Below are 22,132 nucleotides of genomic sequence, written 5' to 3'. Positions count from 1 at the left end.
CTATCCTGCCTGTGGGAAGCGCAAGTAAAAGATCCCTTGCTGCTAATCGGAAAGAGTAGCCCATGTAGTGGCGACAGTGGGTTTCCTCTCAAAATCTGTGTGGTCCTTAACCATATGTCTGACGCCATATAACCATAAATAAAATGTGTTGAGTGTGTCATTAAATAAAACATTTCTTTCTTTCTTTGTTCACTACTACAGGTGGCACTGCTGGTTGCAATGCTATCTCAGATTTCGAGGGCTACATTTATTGAAATGCCTTTGGATTGCACCAAAGTCAAGGAGATGGTTCTTGTACCTAATATAAGAATGCAAAAAAACAACAAAAAAAACCCACCCAAATTAAGTACAGACATATTGACCTCTAAACATTTCACCTCAAAACCAGTGAAAAGTTAAACTTTAATTTGATTGAAATTACTTCAAATTCATTGCTGATTGTCTACAACACACAAAATACAGACAAATTTTGCATTGTCAATACTACAAAATCTGTTCGCAAACACAGTCATATTTTGTTATTTATTCATACCACTGTTCTCATGTACTGATACTGTATGTGTATCTAAATAACCCTCTGTTGATACAAATTTAGGCGGTGTAGTTTTCATGTAATAATAAGATTCTCAACTTTAATGATATGTGGAAGGGCGGGACACAGCATAGTCACGGTCAGTCTTAGGATCGACCCCTGTGAGCCCAATGGGCTACATATATTTCTCGTTCCAGCTAGTGCACCACAACTGGTATATCAAAGATCACAGTATGTGCTATCCTGCCTGTGGGATGTTGCATATTAAAAATCCTGGCTACTGATAGAAATATATAGCGTGTTTCCTCTCCAAGACTATGTGTCAAAATGACCAAATTTTTACATCCAATAGCCAATGATAAATAAATCAATGTGCTCTAGTGGTGTCGTTAAACAAAACAATCTTGTTTTTCCATGATACTTATTTTGATCCCTGTATATAAAACAGTTTTGAGAAGTCGCAATGTTTCTGTTTTTCTTGTTTTACAGATGGGTCTTCATACGATATAAAACCAAGAATGGCGCCTTGGCTGCTCTACAGAAATACTCGTCTGACTACGATATGCATATTGCTGAAGAGAAAGCTTCATCTGGAAACCGACGCAGCAGAGTTCCAAAGAACAATGATGTAGGTGTGTGTGTGTCGAATACAGGTATGTACCATGGACACCACTAGAGCACATTGATTCATTAATCCTCGGCTATTGCATGTCAAACATTTGGTAATTTGACATATAGTCTTAGAGAGGAAACCTGCTACATGTTTTCATCAGTAGCAAGGGATCTTTTATATACACCATCCTAGAGACAGGATAGCACATACCACAACCTTTGATGTACTAAAGTACTGTCGGAAATAGAATAAAAATGATTTTCGTCGATTATTTCTTTCATATTAACCTGACAAGTAAATATTTTGTAAATACCCATTCAATGATACTTTACCTAATTTAGCATTTACTTGTTTGGGCTCTGATTGATGTACAAGGTAGTGTTTACTCTTGAAATTAAACTAAAGATGTCAGTAAACAGGTGATTTGTGACCTTTATTGGAACAGACTATAACACATGTTGATCGATATGTGTCAATTGCATTTACCCTTAAACAAACTTTTAATTTAAAACTGCAAGTTAACTGATTATTTTTAACTGCAGCATAAATTATTAATTATGACAAGCATAATTATTGAATATAAATTCAATATAAGTACATTAGAAATTTACACAATCTTGCGACAATTTAAAGGTGCTATATAATGCGAGCTGTGATAAAGATTCTCCAATAAAAATGTGTTTTCTACCAGTAGATAAAATTATTTCCTATAAACATTTATGGGCATATTGTTAAAGGTGTCTTCTTTAAATGTTAAATTAAAATTTTATATTTAAAAAAAGAAGGAAAAAAAACAATATTTTTTTTTTTGCAATAGCTGTCATTGGACAACATTGAGATAGCACCTTTAATACCGGTATAATGGACCACTCATAATGGACCACTCATAATGGCTCTTGACAGTTTTGCTCAAAAGTTACTTATAAATGACTACAAATATTTTGTTTTGGAGAGGGATAGGGGCAAACCATCATCAGAAACAGTCCCTCACATATTGTAACAGCAATGAAATTGACACTTTGACCAAAATATGTTATAGTCTGTTCCAATAAAGTACACAAATCACCTGTTTACTGACATTTTTCTTTTAATTTCAAGAGTAAACACCACCTTGAACATCAATGAGTGCCCAAACAAGTAAATGCTAAATTAGGTAGACAATCATTAAATAGATATTTACAAAATATTTACTTGTCAGTTTAATAGGTAAGAAATAACCGACGAAAATAATTTTTATTCTATTTCCGACAGTACTATAGTCGTGGTGCACTGGTTATAGCAAGAAATAGCCTCAATGGGCCCTCCGATGGGGATCGATCTCAGACCGACCGCACATCAAGTGAGCACTTTACCACGTCCCTCCCCATACTGTGAACAATGCTTACACTGGAACAAATTTAGTTTTAGCCAACTTTGAGATATTATGTATTTCCTTGAAAATTATCAAAATATGGTTACTTTAAAGAATATTTTATTAGCCGAACACTAAATGTTGTAGCCACTATATAAATATTAGCAGCTGGCTAATTTGGCAATGGACAGTATGAGTCCTGCATGAATATATTGTTGATTTTCATCTACAGTCATTTTTTATTTGAACTGATTTGGAACACTCCAAAAAGTGAATTACAATTACAATGCAGAATACTGTTTAAAGGCATACTGTCACAGACCACTGACCTATTACATGGCCTAACAAAGTATTACTTAAATATATATATATATTTGATTTGTCCATAAATGTACTTTATTCAACCATCTATGTAACCACCATACTCCACTTATTAATGATATTTTGTAAAAATAATTGAATTATGGCAATGGTCCATAATTCAAAAACTAAAATTGTCGAGAGGGATGACATGGATTTCACTCCATCATGGTTCAGTTAAGGTGATGGTAGATAGCTAGATTTTGTTTCCAACAATTAATGTAATTTTTATTTATTATCCATTTTTAGAGAAATAAGATCCTTAAATCCGTAACAGTATGCCTTTAAGCCACAAAACAAAGTCGGTCTCTGGTCAATCCAAATTTCCAGAATTGATCTGGCGATGCAGCTTCTTTTTTAAAAATCTTTTTTTTTTTCTTTTTTTTAAACATGGATTGCACAGAAAAGGTGGGTATATTTAACATCGAAATAAGGGGCATACTTAAATTGAAATCAGAATGCACGTCCTAGTTAAGGCCTGATGGCATTTTGGCTCCAAATGCGGCTTTATGTTATAACAAGAAAAGCTCAGCAAATTGATTTCGTACCGTGGGAAATTAAACAAACAAAAAATGTTGACGTGCGACAGTCAAAATTGATGCACATGCTGACCAGAGACCAGAAATTTATTTTGCTTGGCTGTATATAGAATTATAGTGGTCTATAATCTGTGGGAAAATAATTTGAGAGATTTCATCAGAATTGGTTCTAATCATTCTGTTTCGTTCTTCACATTAAAATTTGGCCATATGCGAGTACAGATAAGATGTTTTTGGTAATGACCTTCACTGACAGGTTTTCGTATTTTGACACTGCAGCAGAGTGCTTCAACTGTCAGAAACCAGGACACAAGGCAGCTGACTGTCCACAGCCACGTAAAATATCAGGTAAGTGTCTGGGAGCAGGGGACAATATATCAACATCTTAGGCAACTGGAAGTCGGTTCCCCCTCAATTTTTTTTTAAAGTGCCCCTTTTTTTTAACAATTTGTGTGCAAGTTTGATTGAAATGCCCTTTTTAAGAAGTTGGTCAGTGCCCTTTTGCCCATAATTCCCCACCCTGAAATATTTACTGGGTCTGCCCTTGGGTTCATATGAATTTCAATTTGCTTGTGAATTGGACATTCCTGACAATTATTGTTTTTGTATTAACATAGTATTAAATTTGACTACCGATATGCTACTTTTAATTTTAAAAATGAGTTGTTCACTATGTCACAGATTGGTGTTTGCATGATTTTAAACTTGTGTCACTAACATGTGAAAAGAATAACAAGTCATATGAAATACCGCGCCATCTGTAAAAGACTTAAGTAAAACATTCCTAATTCCCTTCTTGGTTGAAAACTTATTCAAAGGAAATCATTAAAGACACTGCCCCCAGTATGCTAAGTGCTTAACTGTTTCTCTTTTATATAAAACATATTCAAAGGAAATCATTAAAGGCACTGCCCCCAGTATGCTAAGTGCTTAACTGTTTCTCTTTTATATAAAACATATTCAAAGGAAATCATTAAAGGCACTGCCCCCAGTATGCTAAGTGCTTAACCGTTTCTCTTTTATATAAAACATATTCAAAGGAAATCATTAAAGGCACTGCCCCCAGTATGCTAAGTGCTTAACCGTTTCTCTTTTATATAAAACATATTCAAAGGAAATCATTAAAGGCACTGCCCCCAGTATGCTAAGTGCTTAACCGTTTCTCTTTTATATAAAACATATTCAAAGGAAATCATTAAAGGCATTGCCCCCAGTATGCTAAGTGCTTAACCGTTTCTCTTTTATATAAAACATATTTTAAGCTACATGCACTTAACAGAAAACTGAAACTTTCATATATACAGTCGGACATCGTTCCATTGACCGTCGTTACTACAACATTTATTTCATCCAACCACAAATTGTCGGGAACAAACATGGTTATTCACTACAAATTAAACATATTCAAGTGTACTGATGCATTTAACATGTATACCAGATGGTAAAAATTAAATACTGGTAGGCAGTCCATATCTTTGTGCATATGAGTGCACACATTTATATCCCCTTGCCTAATAGACCAAAGTGGCCAGTACCAAAAATGTATAATATTCAGTGTTCGAGATTAAAAATTTGGGGCAGTATCCCAGTTGGATACTAACATTTCAAAATCTAGTATCCCACCTGAGAATTTAGTATCCCACTTAAAGGAAATCTATAAATAACATCATAACAAACTTGGACGACACTGTTCTCATTCCCAGTTTATTGCAACGTCGCTGTTGCTCCAAGGTAGCATTATACTGGGTATAAATTGGGGGAGATCTTGTTATGGCATAGCATCAGACTGGGTACGAGCTCGAAAATACTGTTACTTACATGTAACTTCACATGTACATGTAACTTCACCAGTAAATGACGACTTTCATTGTTTAGCGAAAAATAAAAATGCAGGATTAAAAAAACCCACAATATTATATAGTATCTCAGTGGGATAACGGGTTCTTGAAGTCTGGTATCCAAAATAAAATTCTGGTATCATTGGGTTACCGTTAATCTCGAACACTGATCTTTATAAATCTCTGAATAAAATTCAAACTTGCAGTGTTCGTCTGAATAAAACTCAAACTTGTAGCTTTAAGCCATGATGATAACATATGATCAGAATTCTATTGGAGATTACAATGTGAACCTTAAACCTCAATAAAAATGAAAGTCCTCTAGATTTTATCAGAATTGTGGATTTTAACACTGCTTGAAAACTTGTTTTTGTCCTTGTTCTTTGGTGAAAAGCTAACAGGAACTACTTTCTTGTCAAGATCCTTAAGGTTTGAGGAAGTGGGGTGGGGTGGAGAGGGGTAGTGTAATTTACAGGAAATGTTATTTTTGAGCTTCTTATCAGAGTATCTTATCTTTTTTTCTTTCTTTTTTTGACAACATATTATTTCATAATGTAGATTGAATGTAGTCTGAAATTCTTATTTAAAAAAATGTAGTATTAGAGTATGGTAGAGTTTTCAGCTTTTTAAAACAAATTTCAGCCCTTGTGTTCAATTGGGCATAAGTACATTTGAATCACATCCCTGCATTTTTATGCCTGGAAATTCACTAGTTAGCTAGGGGATTTTGTTCAATGAACAGCTTGTTTATTTATTTGTTTGTGAATACAGAAAAACCTGAACCCGTTCCAAAGAGTAAGAAGAAGTTAAAAAGGGCGAAAGGTCTGTTGTATTTACTCGCATTGCAAACTGCTTGTGTGTGTGTTTGCTGGGAAGTAAACAAAAGCCTAAGAAGACAACTCCAAGCTTAAACTAGATATTGTTTTTTATTTACAGGCACATATGTATATATATATATACGGGTTTTGGGTCATTTATACATTTACTAATAACATTTCTAAAGTAAACGACAGTCACTCTTCGCATCCTTTTTCAGCTTTCATACACAATAAATATAACATCCAATGGTAATTTTTTTATATTATATATTTGATGAATGGTACTTTTTATTTCTTTCATCGTTTAAAACATAAACTTACTGTTTTGTCTAAAATTATAAAAATTAAACACATGTATACTGACCATTAAATGACATTGTAAATGTATGTACACTGGCTTTTATTTGAATGTAATAATAAGTTAATTTTGAATTTGAATGACCTTAGTTTTCCAGGGACGGGACGTAGCCTAGTGGTAAAGCGCTCGCTTGATGCGCGGTCGGTCTAGGATCGATTCCTGTCGGTGGGCCCATTGGGCTATTTCTCGCTCCAGCCAGTGCATCATGACTGGTACAGTATATCAAAGGTTGTGGTATGTGCTACCCTTCTCTGTGGGTTAGTGCATATAAAAGATCCCTTGCTGCTAATTGAAAAGAATAGCCCATGAAGTGGCGACAGCGGGTTTCCTCTCTCAATATCTGTGTGGTCCTTAACCATATGTCTCATGCCACATAACCGTAAATAAAATGTGTTGAGTGCGTCGTTAAATAAAACATTTCTTTCTTCTTCTTTTTTCAATTTTCCAATGATTTTACTTTACAAAATGCTGCACAATTCCAATGCAGTATTGCTACTGCAGTTGTTTTGTTTGAAAATTGCTAACACATCTGACTGTATTTCAAGAAAACCTTGCTGAAATGTAATCAATTTGTTTTTTTTACTGTTTACGAAATATGGATTTCAAGTAAAATTATGGTAAGATATGTTATATTTATTATGTACGAAGCCAAAACAAAGGTGCGAAAAGTTGACAGTTGTCGACCTTAGAGAATACCACATGAGTAGCTGTTACCTACCATACAAGTTGCTTTAAAACATATCTAACAAACGGAAAAAAATGTTTATTAGCAAAATGTATCTAACCTCTCAAAACTGGAGCCTCTGTAAACCGGAATTCCCTCAAAACCGGACGTTATTCGCGGCCCCTTTATAAATATACGTACAGAAGAAAACCTCTCTAAACCAGATACCTCTTAAAACAGGACTTTTTACTTGGTCCCATGGGTGTCCAGTTTAGGGGGGTTTCACTGTAGTAGTAGTATATAGGTTTATTTTGTTTAATACTTTCCAACTGACCAAGATTGTGGCATGTAGATCTGTATTTTATTAGTCATATATAACTGACTACGGTAGTACAGGCATCAAGATAGGTCGATAATGGTTATTCAGTTTACTAGGTTATGTCTGGCCTGGAAAGTCGAGAATGGAACAATCTAAGTTTTTAACAACATATTATGTTGGAGCCAGATGGTGCCTACTTCTATTTTTTATATAGATAGTATGAAATGTTTTAGTTGCCAAATAATTTTTCATCTTCTGCATATGCAACCAAAACTGTCGCAATGTAGAGGGCTGTAAAATGTTAAATATTCATGCAAGTATCGGTACAACAAGAACAGTGATATGAATGAATAACAAAGTACAGTGTATAAGTGTGTTTAAGAAGGGATTTTATGGCAGTAATGTGAGTAGAAATGTGTCATAACCTATACAGTGTAGGTTGCATGTATCAGGCCCATATTTGGTTGTAACCTGTGCCTTTTTTGTGATTAAGGACTGGAATGGAGTCCAAATATATATTTTTTGGTTTTGGTTTCCTGCTCTATTTGCAACTAGCCCATTGCGCTATTTCTCGCTCCAGCCAGTGTACCACAACTGGTACATCAAAGGCCGTGGTATGTACTATCCTGTCTATGGGATGGTGCATATAAAAGATCCCTTGCTGCTAATCGAAAAGTGTAGCCCATGAAGTGGCGACAGCGGGTTTCCTCTCTCAATATCTGTGTGGTCCTTAACCATATGTCTGACGCCATATAACCGTAAATAAAATGTGTTGAGTGCGTCGTTAAATAAAACATTTCCTTACTTCTTTCCTTCCTGTTTGCAACTAATTCATTTCATATTTAAGCCTGTTGCCAAAAAATAAAAAATTCTAATTGTAAATTTAGTTACATGCATTAAAAAAAAATCTTAAATTTTCTCTTCTAATTCAAATTGTAAATTCCATGGCCTTGTTACCGCATATTCACCGCCCCCCCCCCCCCCCCCCCCACACACACACACACACATCCACCAGGAAATCTTGAACCTTCAGTGAATGTAAGCACGAGTCAAATGGTTGGTTGATTGATTGTAACCTGTACAGGAGTTGCAAAACACTATGAGATGAGTTTACAAAGCCTGATTTTAACTTACACATGTCTATGTATATTAACTGGTTAATAACCTGCATTTAAGAAAAACAGGCTTCATAAATTCGGCCCTGTGCGTATTTCGATGCCTGTAGTACTTCAGTGTGTAAATGTAAATGTATTTTATTGCTAATATTTGACTGACCAATGTAGTAATACATGCAGTGAAACTCCTCTAAACCAGACACCCGTGGGACCAAAGTAAAAGACTTACTCCAGTTTTAAGGGGAATCCAATTCAGAGAGGTTTTGTACTGATATTTAAAAAATGGACCATGATAAACATCCACTTTTTAGGGATTTCCAGTTTACCGAGGATCCAGTTTTGATGGATTTCCAGTTTATTGAGGGTCCAGTTTTTAGGGAATTCCAGTTTACTGAGGGTCCAGTTTTTAGGGAATTCCAGTTTACTGAGGGTCCAGTTTTTAGGGAATTCCAGTTTACTGAGGGTCCAGTTTTTAGGGAAGTCCAGTTTACTGAGGGTCCAGTTTTTAGGGAATTCCAGTTTACTGAGGGTCCAGTTTTCAGAGAATTCCAGTTTACCGAGGGTCCAGTTTTTAGGGAATTCCAGTTTACTGAGGGTCCAGTTTTTAGGGAATTCCATTTTACAGAGGGTCCAGTTTTGAGGGATTTCCAGTTTACTGAGGGTCCATTTTTTAGAGAATTCCAGTTTACAGAGGGTCCAGTTTTGAGGGAAATCCGGTTTTGAGGGAATTCCACTTTACTGAGGGTCCATTTTTGAGGGAATTCCAGTTTACTGAGGGTCCATTTTTTTAGGGATTTCCAGTTTACTGAGGGCCCGGTTTTGAGGGATTTCCAGTTTACTGAGGGTCCATTTTTTAGGGAATTCTAGTTTACTGAAGATCTGATTTTGAGGGATTTCCAGTTTACTGAGGGTCCATTTTTGAGGGAATTCTGGTTTACTGAGGGAATTCCAGTTTACTGAGGGTCCGGTTTTTAGGGATTTCCAGTTTACTGAGGGTCCAGTTTTTAGGGAATTCCAGTTTACTGAAGATCTAGTTTTGAGGGATTTCCAGTTTACTGAGGGTCCAGTGTTTAGAGAAGTCCAGTTTATCAAGGGTCCAGTTTTGAGGGAATTCCAGTTTACTGAGGGTCCGGTTTTGAGGGAATTCCAGTTTTCTGAGGGTCCAGCTTTGGGGGAATTCCAATTTACTGAGGGTCTAGGTTTTAGGGATTTCCAGTTTACTGAGGGTCCACTTTTTAGGGATTTCCACTTTACCGAGGATCCGGTTTTGAGGGAATTCACTGTAGATGCAGGCCTCTGAAAATTGTGAGAGCGATAGTTTCATTTGCGTGTCATTCGCGTCGTAAGTATAGTTTGCGTAACCCATGTTTCGTTTGCGCATTGAATTTATGAATTCACATGTTCATGCTAGATTACCTAAAAATTAAATGTTTTACCTAAATTGTTTTTTGCGTAACCCATAAATGGCTTATGTAAATATTCAATTCTCGGAGGCCGGAGATATATTTTATTGGTGTTATATGGCAATCTAATTAGAATTAGCTCCACTATTACATGCGGATCTAACACCAGCCAGTTGGAGCTCATGTCCACCAATCAAAACCTTACTTGCAGAATCATGCCAGTGAAAATAATTTGAAAATATTCCGAATTATCCTGAGGGTATACAATATGTTTCATGTGAATTACGAATGCCTTATTTAGACCAGTAGAACTAATTTTAATCGGATTGCTAACAACACTGCATAGTCTCCAATGTCCAGGTAACATTTCGTCAGTAAATAATAATTTAAATATTGACCAATCACACTTTGCCTTTTATAACATTATTTGGGAGCATACAAATTCTAAAAATATCGGGCGAGTCTATTTTAGTGGCCGCAGTACAGCGAACCATACCAATACATACGGGATAGGTTATCAGTCTTCAGTTTTACATTACAAATTATTTATTTTATAAAATAAAATATGTTTTAAGGCATTCGTAATTCACACGAAACATGTTGTATACCCTCAGGATGATTCGGAATGTTTTCAAATTATTTTTAAATCACTGGTAGGATTCTGCAAGTAAGGTTTTGATTGGTGGACATGAGCTCCAACTGGCTGGTGTTAGATCCACATGTAATAGTGGAGCTAATTTTAATTAGATTGGTTATATGGCTTACAATGTACCACGGTGGTGGCCATATTTAGATATATTCTCTTAATACTGTTTTCATTACACGGCCAGGGCCAGGGCCCGTGCTTATAAAACTTAAAGTCCAGACTTTAACGTAATGCTATTTGAATGGCGTTGCCATGACGTTAAAGTCTAGACTTTAAGGTTTATAAGCACGGGGCCTGTACTAGTTCAGGGTTCATTTGGGTTGGGGTTTTTTTATCGACTGTCACCAAACGTTTGATGAGTCTGATTTTTATTACTACATGTACTTATTTTCTCTATTTTAACATTTCACCTGCTCTACCTTTGTGATCACATGTTTTAGCCTTCAATGTAAAAAATGTTCGCAATAAATAAAAAATTTGAAGGTGCTATATCCCAGTTAATAAAAGTACCATGTTTTGCTATTTTTACATTTATTTGTGGTAAATAATTACATATTTAACTGATTCAGCACATTATCATTGCATAAAAAAAACCTGTAAATATAAACAATTTTTATTGTGATTCCTGTCTTGTCATGTAACAAATGTTATAACATCAGCGAATTCACAGAATTTGGCGGCTAAATACATGTAGAACTGCCAGAGACAGATGTGTTACACAAGGACTGAACTTAGTGGTAAGAGTTAAAGTTTGTTTAATTTAACAACACCACTACAGCATATTGATATATTCTGATGGAAAGAAATAATGGAACATATGATATCGGAGACCAAATTTAAATGACGAGCAGGTTATGCATGCCTGTATACAATACAAAGATGTATTGTGGAATTGAAGGTTATACTGTGGGATTGATTGTCGGACATACAGTTAACTTTCTGATACTGCTGCTGAAGGGTTTTATTTGCAGTTAATATTTGCTTTTATTTTTTTTATATGCTCCCTCATTTCTTTCCATCAGTATATTAATCATCGTCTATTGGATTTCAAACATTTGTAATTTTGACATATAGTCTTAGAAAGGAAATCCTGCTAAAACAAATTACATTAGTAGCAAGGGATCGTTTATATGCTGTTTCCCACAGACAGGAAAAAACATACCACAGCCTTTGACCAGTTGTGGTGTCTGGTTTTAATGAGAGAAAAAAAACAAGCAGCTAAATGGATCCACCGAGGTGGTTTGATCCGGTAACACAAGCACCTCAGGCGAACACTCAACCCACTGAGCTAAATCCCACCCCTTAGTGGTAAGAAGAGTGGGATATCATTATAGAGTGTTCCGTCTGTCCACTAAAGGTTCTCCAACTGAAATAAAACATTTCTACTGGTACATTCATTTAATTATTTGAAATATTTTACCTATTTCCCGTTCCAGCCAATGCACCACAACTGATACATCAAAGGCTGTGGGATGGTGCATATAAAAAATCCCTTGCTACTAATGAAAAAATGTAGCGGGTTTACTCTCTAAGACTATATGTCAAAATTACTGATGTTTGACATTCAATATTTCGATGATTAATAAATCTACATGCTCTAGTGGTGGTGTTAAACAAAAGAAACTTTACTTGTACATTCAACTGTTTGAAAGTAAAAAAAATTATGGACATGTTGAAGGTATAATGTTTGCATTTCAAAATAAATGATCATAGTAAATGATATTTTTGCGGAAGCAGCCATTATACAGCTGATATAACACCTTTAATATTTTTAAAGCACAGGAGTTGATTATTAATGCATGGTGCTAAACCAGGTGGTTGGTATGCATGATGGCATGATGTTCAGTTTTAGCTATTTTATGTCAGTATTTGTACAGATATTGTATGTAGTAACCCAAACAACTTTTGAAAAAAATCACCTTGACTACACTTATGCATAACAGTAATTTTGTGAAACTTTCCCTTCATACATGTACATGTATTTTAAAATAATATTAGGTCAAGATTTTGTTTTTCTATTTTTGATATAATTATGCCTTTAAAAAAAGAAGAAGTTCAAAACCCTAAAATAGTGGATTGAGTTATAGAAATCAAAAAACAAACTTAGTCTAAGAATGCAGCTGTTGTTTTTATACATGTAGTTAATAACCTAGTTACGTATAGATTAGATTATTAATATAGATTTAGAATGTTTTCATTCTCACTTATACAGGTATTTGTAGATTTGTTTTTCTTCTTAGATCCTATTGATGTTCAAGTGTGCTGTCCTGGGCACACCTCAGATATCACTGTTATGTGTTGAGGATGTAGATTAATGGTTGCCATTGGTGAGAAATAATTTGGCCTTATATATACTCTTCCAAAAAAGTAGGGGAACCTGAAATATTAAAACATATGTTTTGACCACAGACATCCTAGTAAAGAACGTTCAGGTCTGTTTATCAGCACACCGAAACACATTCCATAGTTGCACATGCATCACACAGTTGCCCCGTACATGTGCGTGGGGCGTCATTCTTGATTTTGACCATTTCCAGGAAGGTCCATTAATCACTGTGGAACATTATTTCTGTCAAACATTTTCATTCTGTTGATCATACAGTTGTTATTGTTTTGTTTTCAGTCATTTTTATTGTTTCAATTTGCGATTTACTGATGATAAAAAAAATGTCAACATTCAAATTTCACTTCTGACCCCAATCGTCCTTCAAGATCTTTGGTCATAAAACCTACTGTAATACTGAACTACCAGTTGTAATGTTTGCCCAATTAATTCACTATTGTCATATAACCATTCCCCACAGCTAATATACCTTACAATTTTGGCAATTGTAAATTCTTATTAGAGTTCCCCTACTTTTTTTTAAGAGTATATATATATATATATATATATATATATATATATGTGTGTGTGTGTGTGTGTGTGTATATATGTATATATGTATATATTCATACTGATCTGTGCTCTTCCAACTGGTTTGGAGCTATGGTTTTGATACGAATGCGGTACCTGCCGGTTTAGAACCAGATGACTTAGTCACTGCGACACCAAGGCTGGTATGCTCTTTGTGTGTTTATTTATCTTTTATTACTAATGTGATTGCAGGAAGGAATCCCCCCAGTTCCAAGGGTGATGCCGACAAGATATCGAGGAAATCAAATGGTTTGTTTTATTGTAATTTGTAATACAAGGAGCAGCATTTACCTCAGTCGGTTGAGTGGTCGCTTTAGGTACTCAGTGAATCCATTCAACTGATTGTGTTTTTTCTCTTTCCGACCAGTGCACCACAAATGGTCAAAGGCTGTAATATGTGCCTTCCTGTCTGTGGGAAAGTGTTTATAAAAGATCATTACCAAATGTTAGAATTACCAAATGTTTGACATCCAATAGCTAATGAGGGAAGGGACATAGCCCAGTGGTAAAGCGCTCGCTCGATGTGCGGTCGGTCTTGGATCGATGCCCGTCGGTGGGCCCATTGGGCTATTTCTCGTTCCAGCCAGTGCACCACAACTGGTATATCAAAGGTCGTGGTATGTACTACCCTGTCTGTGGGATGGTGCATATAAAAGAACCCTTGCTGCTAATTGAAAAGAGTAGCCCATGAAGTGGCGACAGCGGGTTTCTTTCTCAACATCTGTGTGGTCCTTAACCATATGTCTGACACCATATAACCGTAAGTAAAATGTGTTGAGGGTGTCGTTAAGTAAAACATTTCTATTTTTTCCAATAGCTAATGATTAATAAATCAATGTGCTCTAGTGGTGTCGCTAAACAAAACAAACTTTAACTTTTATAATATGAAACCTGAAAGGTTTGCTTGGTAATGATGCACATCGGTGTGTTCATTCGTCTATTTCTCGTTTGGTATATCAAAGGCTGTGGTATGTGCTGTTCTGTATGTGGGATGGTGTATATTTTAAGATCTCTTGCTACTACATGTAATGGAATTTTTTTTGCCAGTTTCCTCTCTATGACTTATATGTCAAAATTACCAAATGTTTGACATCCAATAGCCGATTATGAATAAATCAATGTGCTCTAGTGATGTTGTTAAAACAACAAAGTTCCTTCACACCACGATTGGTATATCAAAGGTTGTGATATGTGTTATCCTGTCTTAGGGATGGTGTATATAAAAAAGATCCCTTGCTACTAATGGGAAGAATGTAGCAGGTTTCCTCTCTAAGACTGTCAGAATTACCTAATTAATAAATCAATGTACTCTAGTGATGTAAGTAAATAAAACACTTTAAACTGATGGTTTGTTTCATTTTCTTCAACAACACCAATTGAGCACATTGATTAATTAATCATCAGCCATTGGATGTCAAACATTTGGTAATTCTGACGCGTACTCATCAGAGGAAACCTGCTATATTTTTCCTAATGCAGCAAGGGATCTTTTATGTGCACTTTTCCACAGACAGGAAAGCACATACCACAACCTTTAACTAGTTGTGGTGCACTGGTTGGAACAAGAAAAAACCCAATCACTCAATGAATCCACTGAGGTAGTTCAATCCTGTGACGCAAGCACCTCAAGCGAGCACCCAACCAACTGATCTAAATCCTGCACTGTCTGATGCTTGGATGACTATCTACAGTCGACCATAAATCATCGGTGATAGCGGGGTCTAGATGTGTTGACTGGTGGGATATAGCTTGATTAATAAAGTACTCACCCGAGGTGCTCTAATTGGTTTTTATACGCCTGTTTTTGACAGGTCAAGTTATGTTATGGCGTTATCTGTCCGTCCATAAACCTTTTGTTTTCAGAGCATATCTTTCTTATCAATTCATATAGGATCATCAAACCTTGCATGCAAGTACAACTTGGGATGGTGGTGAGTTGTGTACCATAACTAGGTCACCATGATCTACCTTTCACACATTATAGCACATTAAAGGAAATCCTTGTCCGGCCCATATCTTTCTTATCAATTCATATAGGATCATCATACCTTGCATACAAGTACTACTTGGGATGGCAGGCCTGGAAATGATTTTTTTTAGTGATGCCTGTCAAAATGACCTATGTCAGTCAATTTGAGCCTGTCGAAAAATGAAACTCTGCTTGTCTACCAAATGTTGAAATATTGTTACTATTGTCCTTTATTAATCATGCACTATAATTATATTATAGCCGTAGAACTACTTTTCATGATTACACCCATGGGCCAAATTGTGCCCAATGTAAAAAGCACATGTATAGTTTCAGTGGGTTTGGATTGAGGTAAATATCTGTGTTGTATTCTCTTCATTACATGTAGAAAAAGTAATAAAATTGGCAAATAACTACAATCAATTGTGGATAAAATAATGCAATTTATAAATATTTGGATTTGGGGTGGGGCGTTCTGTTCATAATCAAACAAGTTGATGTTTTGTTGGACTTTCTGACATGCTGCAATTTCATTTAGGAGATAACCATATTGATTTTTTTAGATTTGCAGGTGTTATTGTCTATTTGATCCTGCAAATGTCATTTTAATTAAATATTTGCGGGCATCAAATAGACAATAACACCTGCAAATCTAAAAACTCAATATGGTTATGTCCATTGTAAACTGGATAGTTTTTCAACGGAACTAACTGTATATTTGGTATTTCTTGAAAAAAATATCTGGCTGCAATCTAACTGTAGACCCGTGAATCGTCAACTTCGCCTGTTCCAATAGCTAATGACGTCACTTTCTAATGATGTCATTAGCTTTCCGGGTGTTATTGTCTATTTGATCCTGGAAAAAGAATGTAATTAACCAATCACAATACAGAACACACTCACCATTAGTTTACAATTGGAAATGAAATACAGTTGATATTTTTCCATGAAGCCAAGTTAAAAAATTCATTTGGTTAAATATTTATGTTTCAAAAATTACAAGAGAAAAACCAAAATGCATGGTGACTACAATCAAAGTTTTCTTTATAGAATTGTTTATGCCATAATAATTACAAACTTCCAGCCATTATACGATTTACTCTCTTTGATTGGACAACGTCACTAATAAAATGCATGTTACCCTTCGATAAATCTCAGAAAATTACGTCATTAAGTCAAATGAGACGTCATTACGTAAAACAGGTCGTGGAAAGGACCTTTAGTTAGAAATTTATTTATGTGTATTTTAACTGAATAAGTTGTATTGTTTGTAATTGACTTTTTTGTTTGCTATGTGTAAGTTAAAAATGTAGTATATAAATGTACAAGTATGTGATGTTATACAATTTGTGACTTATACATCGATAAATTCATTAAAAATTACAAACCGTTCTTATATAATTGTTCATAATATTAATAATTTTTTTTTTTTTCTTTTTTTTTTAAGGAAACAAGAATCAATATCTGTGTGTTTTTGTTGGAAACATCTCCGCTTCAAAGACAGAAGTAAGATTAAATTTCAGTGCACAGTTTTGGGGTGAAAAAATAAAAATGCCATTTATAAAGACACTCGATTTGGAGATAAGCAAGCTCAACACCAATCCAGTGACACCTACAACTTACCAATGATAAAAAATATAATAAAAAAAAAAAAGGATTTTTTTTAAAGACACCACTAGAGCACATTGATTTATTAATCATCGGCTATTGGATGTCAAACATTTGGTAATTTTGACATAGTCTTAGAGAGGAAACCCACTACATTTTTCTATTAGTAGCAAGGGATCTTTTATATGCGCCATCCTACAAATAGGATAGCACATACCACGGCTTTTGATATACCAGTTGTGGTGCACTGCCCAATGGGCCCACCGATGGGGATCGATCCCCAATGGACTACGCATCAAGTGAACTCTTTACCACTGGGCTATGTCTTGCCATTATCATAATAAGGACATTTTATAGTGTAAACTTTCTGTACTATTGTCATTGATTTAAATGTATGCCATATTTTCATGCACTGTTTTTATGAACTGACAATATTAGTCAGGTGATAAAACAAAGTTAAAAACAAATTTCATGCCTAGCTTTCATTTAAAACCTTTCTCTGAGAGATAGGAATGAAACCTTAAAATGATAAACTGAAAAAATATTATATATCCAGTGAAACCTCTCAAAAACGGACCCTCTGTAAACTGGACTTCTCTCAAAACCAGACCCTCTGTAAACTGGACTTCTCTCAAAACCAGACCCTCTGTAAACCGGACTTCTCTCAAAACCAGACCCTCTGTAAACTGGACTTCTCTCAAAACCAGATGTTTTTCATGGTCCCTTTTTAAATATCTGTGCAGAAAATAACCTCTCTAAACCGGATACCTCTTAAAACCAGACTTTTTGCTTGGTCCTGTGGTGTCCATTTTAGAGGGGTTTCACTGTATTTGCTTTTTATAAAAGTTTTTGTTTATCCATTTTACTGTCATTTTAAGAAGGTCAGGACTTATCAAAATATATAATTATTTTAGTTATACATTACTGTTTGTTAAAGGTCCACAATCATATGACATTATTAATACACAGTATATTAAAAAATACATAAAGATTACATTATTAACCATAAAAAACAAAAATATCAGCCCAATTATTAATAAAGCGACTTTTTGTAAAACGCTCGGGGGGAAAAAAACACAGATCCAGTCGATTTGACCCGCATCTGACCTGTGACATAGCATCAGGTGAATTCAACTCATTCATTAGTAGGTTAGCATGGCGACGGCATGCAGTGATTCTTCGGAAAATAGCTCATTCTTATCGGACGTTAGTTTGGACATTTCAGACTTGTTGCATTTGTCTATTTATTCTAATGCTACCTCGATTGGTGAAGAAGAAGGAAAAAATCTGTTAGGGGTACTTAGAGAATAACTAACGAGCTACGAGGAATTACGGATTATCTGTCCCGAGTGAATTAATGTTGTAAACCCGAGCCTCTGGCGAGGGTTTTACAGCATTAATTCACAAGGGACAGATAATCCGTAATTCCTCGTAGTGAGTTGGTTATTCTCTTTATTACCCATTGTCAATCTTTAACGATTTTAAAAGTATATTTACGTTGTCGCTAACTAACAAGCTCTACCAGCCATAACAATATATTCATACGCGCCGTTACCGGTGCACACCCAACAGTATCCACCAAAGAATAGTTCCAAAAACCCCCAGTCAAAATAATAAAATAAAAACATTTTTTAAACATTTGTACATATATTTTGATTTTTAATTCCGTAAATGTTCGTATCGTAAAAAAATATTTGAAGTTCGTAGTAATAGTTTGACCGATGAATGGAATCATGAATGAACAAAAAGTGGTCCCGGCAGTATGTAATTGCCAATCAAATCTTGTCTTTTTAAAGCCAGCCAATCATGACTGTAGAAGCAATCTGCACACTGCAGAGATCGAAAAAATATTACCCCGTATATTTGAGCCCATATGGGTAATAATTTCCTATCAGTTTGAACCGCAGTACACCGACGACTATTTGCAGCCCGGAGCCCGGACGTTGCCTGGTGACAAAAACAAAGCCCGAATGTTAATGCCTAGGTGTACATTGTTCATATTTGGCAATAAGATACACCTCAACACAATGCATTTATACATGTTAAAAAAATAAATGTAGGAAAAATATTTTTTTGAAAAAGTACTAATTAATATTAACTGATGACTGGATAGCATTTAAATAATTAATGTATTGCAATTATTATTAAAAACAACAAATACATGTACATACATTAAATATGTTTTTTTTAAAAACATCATTAAATATATTAAACAAGGCGCATTCATTGTCAGTCTAATCATTACTTGGTTACAGACATCTACGATTGGTACCTGTTTCATTTACAAAATATGAAAATAAAAGATTTTATTGTTCGAAGTTAATCCTTTAATTGGTTAACTAAAGGCTTATTTGCAAAAGCAATACATGTCTACAGATTTTGCTGACATCGGTAGCTCGGACAGCATGTGACACAGTCATCTCACTACAAGATCAAGGAATCTAAGTGGTGTATGTAATGTCGTAAAGAGGTGTTTTCAGACGTCGGATGCATGTTTGTTCCTAATTTGCTCTGTCGGTGTCGGAAGGTGTGAATGCCATTGTAATGAACAGAATAACACTGATAGACGTTTGTTCCCGACAATTTGTGGTCGGATGGTGTAAATGTCACAGTAACGACGGTCGTTGTAACGAGGTCTGACTATATGTTAAAACAATAAATGTAGGAAAAATATTTTTTAGAAAAAATCGTATTAACATTCGGTTGGCCTATCTGTTTTTGTTTTTCGGGCGATGTTCGGAATATCGCACATGAAAAATAAGGATTTTTTTTCTTCTAAAAAATATTTTTCCTACTTTTATTTTTTTGACATATATAAGAAAGAAGTGTTTTATTTAACGACGCACTCAACACATTTTATTTACGGTTATATGGCGTCAGACATATGGTTAAGGACCACATAGATTTTGAGAGGAAACCCGCTGTCGCCACTACATGGGCTACTCTTCCGATTGGCAGCAAGGGATCTTTTATTTGCACTTCCCACAGGCAGGATAGCACAAACCATGGCCTTTGTTGAACCAGTTATGGATCACTGGTCGGTGCAAGTGGTTTACACCTACCCATTGAGCCTTGCGGAGCACTCACTCAGGGTTTGGAGTCGGTATCTGGATTAAAAATCCCATGCCTCGACTGGGATCCGAACCCAGTACCTACCAGCCTGTTGACCGATGGCCTGCCACGACGCCACCGAGGCTGGTCATTAACATATATAAATGCATTGTGTTGAGGTGTATCTTTGTGCCAAATATGAACAATGTACCTCGGCATTAACATTCAGGCTTTGTTTTTGTCTCCGGGCGACATTCGGGCTCCGGGCTGCAAATAGGTTGAACAGGGGGAATACAGGCTTGGAACAGACAAGTTCTTTAACAAAAGTTTCGGTGCCATTCCCATCGACCATCTTAGATAATTGTCGTAATCCCCAGGTGTGAAGTGGTCGTTACAAATCGAATCCTATCTTGACGGTCCTTTCCAATACGCACGTGTTCGGTTTAAGAACTGTTTCCGTGCAAACAATGTCGGTTTGTCTTTCGGAAAAATATACAATCTTCTTTTGCCTTTAACGGCAGCTTTCGTACATCCATACACCGAACAATGGTTCACCATGTTTCACATTTGAAAGATATCTTCAAAATAATATTGCAAATATACAATTCAATTCAATAGAATAACATTTTCATATTTTAAAAATACACGTGTTCCACTTCCATGTAAAATGACTGAAAGGCTGCGAATCACGCGTTCATGTTATGTCGGTTAGCGTGTCACGTGACTTGACTCTTGAAGTTGAGAGGCTTTTTGGCAAGCGATGGGGAAAACGCAACTTTTTATTGCGAATATATTAAAAATGGGTAAATTTAAAAAATATATATTTTATTGATACTTCATATATATTATTGTAAAAGGTATACGTAGATACCAAACAATAGTGAATTACGTTTTTGATAAATGTAGACCGTTAAGAAGATTTATCTTAACAGTGTTATTGTTTTGTTTTTAAATATAATAATTTTTTATATATATAGCCTAAGATGTGTAATTTGTTAAGAAAATTTAACTTTAAAAATATTTATAAAATTTAATCTAATATTGACATAATATTATGATAGGTACAGTGTACAGTAAGTAGTGTTTTGAGAAGAAAAAAATTGGATTGATATAAATATTATAGTGGGTTTTTTGTTTGTTTTTTCAGGCTGAATTTGCCGAGTTACTTAAACCCTATAATCACAGAGGTTTTCGTATTGTGGTCAAGGAACAAAAAGTGTATGTAGGTTTTTTTTATTATCAACACATGAGTATCACTTTTATATCATTACCAATATTTCTAGATCACTGCAACCTACTTTTCACACATTACTGCACATTAAAGGAAATCTTTGTCCAGCCCATATCTTTCTTATCAGTTCATATAGGATCTTCGAACCTTGCATACAAGTAGAACTTGGGATGGCAGTGTGTTGTGTACCATAACTTGGTCACCATGACCTACTTTTGACGGGTATATCATGTACCTCACCGGTACTCTTTGTTTAATGTTATGAATAAAGTAAAAGTTGTATGTGATACAGAAACAGCATTGAGATATTTGTGGGGACTACAATTTTTCAGTTTACATTTTTCATATTCCTCACTCTTAATTGATAATATTTTTTAATTATTTTATTTTTGTACAGATATGCATTTGTTAAAGTTCCGACAACCGCAGATGCACAGGCTTTGATTGATGGTCTGCAAGGAGTGACATTTGGCAACCGAGAACTTCAGGTTCGCTTGTCTGACAACCAGAGACACGTTCAACCGCTGCAAGATAAAGGTGTAATTTTATGGCATTGCGTGACCAGGCTGCAAAGTGTCATGTGTATAGTGAATATCAAACAAGTTAATACTGAAGTGAAACCTCTCAAAACCGGACCCTCTATAAACTGGAATCCCCTCAAAACTGGACATTTTTCATGGTCCCTTTTTAAATATCTGTACAGACGGGAACCTCTCTATGGATACCTCTTAAAACCAGACTTTTTACTTTGTCCCGAGCGTGTCCGGTTTAGAGGAGTTTCACTGTATTATCAAGGGGCAGGA

At 35.4% G+C, this 22,132-nt stretch overlaps 1 protein-coding gene across 1 annotated transcript in view; it reads left to right on the top strand.

The window, feature by feature from the left end:
- LOC121382278 overlaps positions 1-22,132 on the top strand; it is a 41,478-nt gene that overhangs the window by 8,839 nt on the left and 10,507 nt on the right. Inside the window, exons 6-12 of the mRNA XM_041511852.1 lie at positions 1,022-1,185; positions 3,675-3,743; positions 6,005-6,055; positions 13,663-13,719; positions 16,887-16,945; positions 21,246-21,316; positions 21,727-21,866. Of these exons, the coding sequence (XP_041367786.1) occupies positions 1,022-1,185; positions 3,675-3,743; positions 6,005-6,055; positions 13,663-13,719; positions 16,887-16,945; positions 21,246-21,316; positions 21,727-21,866 (611 nt within the window). The remainder of the gene's footprint in view (positions 1-1,021; positions 1,186-3,674; positions 3,744-6,004; positions 6,056-13,662; positions 13,720-16,886; positions 16,946-21,245; positions 21,317-21,726; positions 21,867-22,132) is intronic.

Source organism: Gigantopelta aegis, chromosome 2 (assembly GCF_016097555.1).
Source record: "Gigantopelta aegis isolate Gae_Host chromosome 2, Gae_host_genome, whole genome shotgun sequence".
Classification (NCBI taxonomy): domain Eukaryota; kingdom Metazoa; phylum Mollusca; class Gastropoda; order Neomphalida; family Peltospiridae; genus Gigantopelta; species Gigantopelta aegis.
The sequence above is the reverse complement of the archived record's forward strand: the minus strand, read 5'-3'. Positions and strand labels throughout refer to the sequence as shown.